Genomic DNA, 7,375 nt, shown 5'->3' with positions numbered 1-7,375 from the left:
GACCAGAGGAAGACCCAGAGAGAGAGAGGAGGAGAGAGACCACAGAGAGAGGAGAAGACGATAGAGATTTAGAAGAGAGGAAGAGAGAGGAGACGAGAAGAGAGAAAGAGAGACGATGGACGGACGAGAGGAGGCAAGACGAGAGAAGGGAAGACGAGAGAGGAGAAGGAGAGAGAGTCTAGGAGAGAGAGAAGAGGATGGAGAGAGACAGAGACAGATCGAGAAAGAGGACGAGACAGATGAGGACGAGGACAGGAGAGATGAGACGTAGATGAGATGGAAAGAGAGGAGAGAGAAAGAGACAGAGAGACGAGAAAAGACAAGAGAGAGACATGAGGAGATGGAGAGAAGGAGAGAGAAAAGAGAGAGAGGAGAGAAGATGAGAGGAAGAGGAGGAGAGAAGGAGAGAGAGAGAGAGCGAGGGAGAGTGGAGGAGAGGGACTAAAGGGGACAAGGAGACCAGAAACGAGCGAGGGGGAGAGTAAGGAAAGCGAGACAGAGAGAGAGGAGAATGAGACCAGATGAAGAGAGAGCGGACAGAGAACCAGAGGGGCGAATTAGATGATCCTAAAGCACTGTCTAAATCCACAGCTCAAACTTGGCACTAGACAACAGGTGCCAGGTAGTTACTCCTATGAGCAATTCAGAACACCAATAAGAACATGACAACCACTCAGGAATAATACACACTAGACACCAGGCGGTGTTACTTGCAGAGTTCTGATTATTTGCCATTCCCATCTATGGGTGGAAAAGGAAATTGTTGGCTTCCATGTGAGCATGCCAACATAGTCGTCATTAGTGCATATACTCTGCACTAATCCATCTGCACTTACATCCTGGTGGTACCGACAGAGATGGCACCGTCCTCGTCACATCTTAGAGGAACTATGCAGCGTTATTTTTATAAGAGGTATTATTCTTACCATGCTACCCAGGAAATCTTTAAGAAGGTCTTATAGTCTTATTACATACAAAGCCGGGAGAACTATAGTATAAGAGCAAGGCGATCAAAACTTACCACCAACCAATTTATGACCGGAATGTGAAAAAGTTTCCCAAAGAGGGGGTCATTTTCAAAGGGATGCCTCATAGGTCATTTTCAAAGGGATGCATGTCCTCATAGGTCGTTTTCAAAGGGATGCCTCAGGTGTTTTCAAAGGCAGTTGCTCTTTAAAAGGCACATTGTTAACAGAATTATAAGAATTGAATCCCGGCCTTAATGTTAAATCATTAGAGTTTGTATTCATCCCCAGGTGAGCTGTGAGCTGCTGAAGGTGTCCAGCATGGCCTATAAGGTGACACGCCCCTTGGCCAGCGCCAACAGCTGTGTGGATCCCATCCTCTACTTCATGGCTGGACAGGGTTTCCGTAGCAACTTCACTAACAGAAGCAGGCATCACCAATGAAACCAGGAAGCGTGACGGCGGCACTCTCGACACAGCTCTGACCGACAGGAAGATCAATCTATGTACTGAATAGCTATGAACACAGTGTGTGTGTATTCCATTGGAATGGAGAGAACACAGTGTGTATTCCATTGGAATGGAGAGAACACAGTGTGTATTCCATTGGAATGGAGAGAACACAGTTGGACAAAGACACTGGATGGATGATTTGACCATGCTGGTCATTTATGAACATTTGAACATCTTGGACATGTTCTGTTATAATCTCCCTCCGGCACAGCCAGAAGAGGACTGGCCACCCCTCATAGCCTGGTTCCTCTCTAGGTTTCTTCGTAGGTTTGGGCCTTTCTAGGGAGTTTTTCCTAGCCACCGTGCTTCTACACCTGCATTGCTTGCTGTTTGGGGTTTTAGGCTGGGTTTCTGTACAGCACTTTGAGATATCAGCTGAGGTAAGAAGGACTTTATAAATACATTTGATTTGATGACTGGCTCCTTTGAACTGAATATCATTATCCGATACGGATCGGATGACCCATAGAGATCCTACTATTTCTAATTCTATGGGATGACGACTGTTTGAAAGAGAATGAACGATGTCAAAGTGGGCATATGTTATTGAATGTTTTATCCCTGACTGGTAAATAATGGGAGATTGCACATACAGTACAAATACCAGACCTCTTACTTGAAAGTGAGAGGGGTATACAGTAACTCATTGATTGAAATCTGACTTAGCTAAGGAAGCTAACGGCAGAGAAAAATACACTGGTTGATGCTGACAGTGTAGAGAAAATATATGCTGTTAAAAACATGATAGTGATGTTAGTGATATTCTAATCACTATTGTAATCACAATAAACAGTTATTATATCTTTAGGGGCCACTGATTGTAGTGTATCTGACAAACCTCTCTTCAGAAATGCGTACACCACACACAGACTGTAAGTCAGTCTGAAGAGGACCTCCTCTTGAGAGCTGTCAGAGATAGAGGTTCAGGTCCAGGCATGACTTGGACAGGTTCTAGGGTGTGTCTGGAAAATCATTCATTAACACCCCAAAGACTCACAGATAGTTTTATAGAAGCAACACAGGCTCACTGCTGCCACGACTACAAATTACAGAGAAAGAAACTCATGCTTAAACAAAGATACCGGTAATTTACCAAAGTTACCAGAATCTTCAGTAATTTTGGTAATTAACAAAAAATCTATAGCAATCTACCATAACTTTGGTAATTTATACTTGAATAATTTACATTTTTTAATTCATATATAGTATTCTTTTTTATATACACTACCAGTTAGAAGTTTGGACACACCTACTCATTCAAGGGTTCTTCTTTATTTTGACTATTTTCTACATTGCATAATAATAGTGAAGACATCGACACTATGAAATAACACATATGGAATCATGTAGTAACCAAAAAAGTGTTAAACAAATCAAAAAATCATGGCTGCTTTTCCGTCACTCTGCGGTCCAACTCATCCCAAACCATCTCAAATGGGCTGAGGTCAGGTGATTGTGGAGGCCAGGTCATCTGATGCAGCACTCCATCACTCTCCTTCTTGGTCCAATAGCCCTTACACAGCCTGGAGGTGTGTTGTGTTATTGTCCTGTTGGAAAACAAATGATAGTCCCAATAAGCGCAAACCAGATGGGATGGCGTATCTCTGCAGAATGCTGTGGTAGCCATGCTGGTTAAGTGTGCCTTGAATTCTAAATAAATCACATACAGGGTCACCAGCAAAGGACCCCCACACCATCACACCTCCTCCTCCATGCTTCACGGTGGGAACCACACATGCAGAGATAATCCGTTCACCTACTCTGCGTCTCACAAAGACACGGCGGTTGGAACCAAAAGGCTCACATTTGGACTCATCAGACCAAAGTATGGATTTCCACTGGTCTAATGTCCATTGTTCGTGTTTCTTGTCCCAACCAAGTCTCTTCTTCTTATTGGTGTCCTTTAGTAGTGTTTTCTTTTGCAGCAATTTGACCATGAAGGTCTGATTCACGCAGTCTCTGAACAGTTGATGTTGAGATGTGTCTGTTACTTGAACTCAGTGAAGCATTTATTTGGGCTGCAATTTCTGAGGTGCAGTTAACTCTAATGAACTTATCCTCTGCAGCAGAGGTAACTCTGGGTCTTCCTTTCCTGTGGCAGTCCTCATGAGAGCCAGTTTCATCATTGATGGTTTTTGCGTCTGCAATTGAAGAAACTTTCGAAAGTTCTTGATATTTTCCGGATTGACTGACCTTCATGTCTTAAAGTAATGATGGACTGTCGTTTCTCTTTGCTTATTTTAGGTGTTTTTGCCATAATATGAACTTGGTCTTTTACCAAATAGGACTGTCTTCTGTATACCACCCCTACCTTGTCACAACACAACTGATTGGCTCAAACGCATTAAGGAAAGAAATTCCACAAATTTACTTTTAACAAGGCACACCTGTTAATTGAAATGCATTCCAGGAGACTACCTCATGAAGCTGGTTGAGAGAACGCCAACAGTGTGTAAAGCTGTCATCAAGGCAAACGGTGGCTACTTTGAAGAATCTCAAATATAAAATAGATTTGGAGTTTTTTAACACTTTTTTGGTTACTACATGATTCCATATGTGTTATTTCATAGTTTTGATGTCTTCACTATTATTCTACAATGTAGAAAATAGTAAAAATAAAGAAAAACCCTTGAATGAGTATGTGTGTCCAAACTTTTGATTACACGTGGTCTGTGGTTTGAGGCCGGTTGGACGTACTGCCATATTCTCTAAAACGACGTTGGAGAAATTATCATTAAATTCTATTGCAACAGCTCTAGTGGACATTCATGCAGTCAGCCTGCCAATTGCACGCTCCCTCAAAACTTGAGACATCAGTGACATTGTGTTGTGTGACAAAACTGCACATTTTAGAGTGGCCTTTTATTGTCCCAGCACAAGGTGCACCTGTGTAATGATCATGATGTTTAATCAGCTTCTTGGTGTGCCACACCTGTCAGGTGGATGGATTATCTTCGCAAAGGATAAACAACATTTGAGAGAAAAAAGCTTTTAGTGCGTATGGAACATTTGTTGTATCTTTTATTTCAGGTCATGAAACAGGGTACCAACACTTTACGTGTTGAGTTTATATTTTTGTTCAGTGTATTTATTTGTGCGAAGATTTCCCGTACTGCACTAGAGGGCACCAAAGGCTCACTTAACATCCTGTCAACGTATTTAACATCCTGTCAACGTATTTAACATCCTGTCAACGTATTTAACATCCTGTCAACGTATTTAACATCCTGTCAACGTATTTAACATCCTGTCAACGTATTTAACTTCCTGTCAATTTACTGTGCTGATAGTGGATCAATGTTTGTCGACATCATCCATGTTTGATCAATGTTTGTCGACATCATCAATGTTTGATCAGTTTTTGTTGACATCATCCATGTTTGATCAATGTTTGTCGACAGACTTTATTTTTTGGGCCCTTATATAGACTCACACGCGTGTTTACCGTGGAGAGTTCATGCATTATAACACAAACCACACGCAGACGAGTCACAATAAACCGCTCATTTATTTCAAGAGTAGAAATATCATAGAGAAAAATGTAATATCATAATAAATACAAATCTACAATGTAGAGAAGATGAGTTGTTTTCCTTTCTGCAACACTTCAGTTTATAACATGTTATAATAAATCACATAAAAACATGGAAATGTTCAACCAATAAAAATGATCAAATCCAGACAATGGTTCTAAACTGCAAAAACACCAACATACAGAATATTAAAAAATTGTTCAACTGGATCCTGATCATGATCCACCTTTTATCAAATGTAAACTGCAAAACCCAAACTGTGTTTCCACAGTGAAGCAGCTACGTCGGCCACTACTCGGAAATCTATTTAAATAACAAACAAAAACACTGAAGTAAAAACACGTGAAATGCAGGGAATGACATTGAGATGGTCAAAGTCAAAATATTCCTATGATAATGTAGTTTCCTTTAGGATACAGTTTTTACTCAGATTACCCAGAGATGATAGTGACTGTCTGCATGCTCTCCTTGGAAGAGTAGGAAAGTTTGTGTTTATGTGTTTGTGTGTGTGTATGTGTGTGCGTAGCAATACGTAATAACAGTTGAATGAAAATGGAATGAATAATGCATCTGTAGTGTTTATCTTTGGGGGGAAAAGAGACTAGTTGATTATCCTACTAACTTATTCTATGTTTGTTGAAAGGCAATTGTCACAAGGCAGGAAGTGAGGTCATGGTTTGAGCTAAGTGCCACATGGAGCAGGATGGCACTGATCAATGGTCAGTGTAGCTCTGTGACACGCCAGGAGAGAGGAAGTTACAGGACAAAGCACATCTCCCCCAAAATGCCTGGGACATATTTAAGTGTGTCAAAATAAGCACCGCAAACTACTGGCAAACCCACACCCTGTCCCTGACCTGTCCCTGACTCTGTCCCTGACCGACTCTGTCCCTGACTCTGTCCCTGACTCTGTCCTGACCTTGTCCCTGACTTTGTCCTGTCCCTGATCCTGACCTTGTTCCTGATCCTGACTCTGTTCCTGACTCTGTTCCTGACTCTGTTCCTGACTCTGTTCCTGACTCTGTTCCTGACTCTGTCCTGACCCTGTCCCTGTCCCTGACCCTGTCCCTGTTTCTGACCCTGTCCCTGACCCTGTCCCTGACTCTGTCCTGTCCCTGATCTTCTCCCTGTCCCTGACTCTGTCCCCGACCCTGTCCCTGACCCTGACTCTGTCCTGTCCCTGATCTTCTCCCTGACTCTGTCCCTGTCCCTGACTCTGTCCCTGTCGCTGTCTGACCCTCCTCTGTACAAATCTAAGAGTGTCAATATTCACATCCCTATGTACATACAGTATATACAGTCATTTACACCGCGGTTACCACATGTTCAACTTGAATCAGAAACTAAATGAAGTTAAATTCCATCTATAAGACCTAAATAGTCCAACATGTAGTTCATGCTGTTTGTATATTATCATGTCTCTCTGTCAATGTTGGAGACTACATTCAACATTATCAAGAAGGCCTAAAACTTACGCCAATCAGCGTTTCAAATATAACAAGTCAAAACAGCTAAAAGTGTTAGAAAAATGATTAAAAGTTTTCTGCACTACAAAATGGAGTGGTTTCCTATAATAATAATAATACTTGTTCTTTTTTGTATGTGTGCTATGTGTCTATGTAGGCCTACCTCCGTGTGTGTGTGTGTGTGTGTGTGTGTGTGTGTGTGTGTGTGTGTGTGTGTGTGTGTGTGTATTGCACAGTGTCGCGTGCAGACGGTGTTAAGGTCCTCCAACCTGTCCAGAGTCTTATGGAAGCACAACCACACGGTTGGGTTAATTCATAGTTTGTTCCTCCTCTCGTCTCCCTGCCTCTAAAGACAATAGGATAAAATACAACTTGTTTGTGTTATAAATAGAAGGGTTTCCCTTTGTCTGGCACTCAGGCTAACTTCCCAACAAGCACCCAGGCTAACTTCCCAAATCGTAACGAAGAGGATAATCAACTTCTCTGGTCGCCATTTTGGAATCCCATCACATCCATCGATCAGCGAGGTAGAGTTATTTTTACCCAGCATTCCTCTCTGCGAATGTTTAGCTGTTAACCTGTAAGAGAGAGAGCAAGTGGAAAGAGAGAGAGACAGAGAGAGAGAGAGAGACAGAGAGAAAGAGAGAGAGAGAGACAGAGAGAAAGAGAGAGAGACAGAGAGAAAGAGAGAGAGAGAGAGAGAGATTATTAGAATGGTTGATCGTTGACTCACAGGATGTTGCTTCATGGGAATGTGCCTTACAGGCAGGACGTGAGAGGTGGTGTGTTTGTTCCCAATGTCACCACCAGGGGTCAGTAGCTTCCTCACTAACTGTCAGGGATGGGATGCCAACTGGCAATTTGACGCAAAAATAAAATTTAATTCATTCACTCGTCA

The 7,375-nt window shown here is 42.1% G+C and overlaps 1 protein-coding gene across 1 annotated transcript in view; it reads left to right on the top strand.

Annotated features, from left to right (window-relative positions):
- Positions 1-5,564, top strand: part of LOC112074253 (P2Y purinoceptor 2-like) — a 19,249-nt gene extending 13,685 nt beyond the window's left edge. The window contains exon 3 of the mRNA XM_024141452.2: positions 1,257-5,564. Coding sequence (XP_023997220.1) covers positions 1,257-1,409 — 153 coding nt within the window. The 3' untranslated portion in view covers positions 1,410-5,564. The remainder of the gene's footprint in view (positions 1-1,256) is intronic.
- Positions 5,565-7,375: the final 1,811 nt, after the last annotated feature.

The sequence above is a fragment of the Salvelinus sp. IW2-2015 genome, unplaced genomic scaffold, assembly GCF_002910315.2.
Source record: "Salvelinus sp. IW2-2015 unplaced genomic scaffold, ASM291031v2 Un_scaffold2550, whole genome shotgun sequence".
NCBI classification, from domain to species: domain Eukaryota; kingdom Metazoa; phylum Chordata; class Actinopteri; order Salmoniformes; family Salmonidae; genus Salvelinus; species Salvelinus sp. IW2-2015.
Note: the sequence above shows the minus strand (reverse complement) of the source record. Positions and strands in the feature narration are given on the sequence as shown.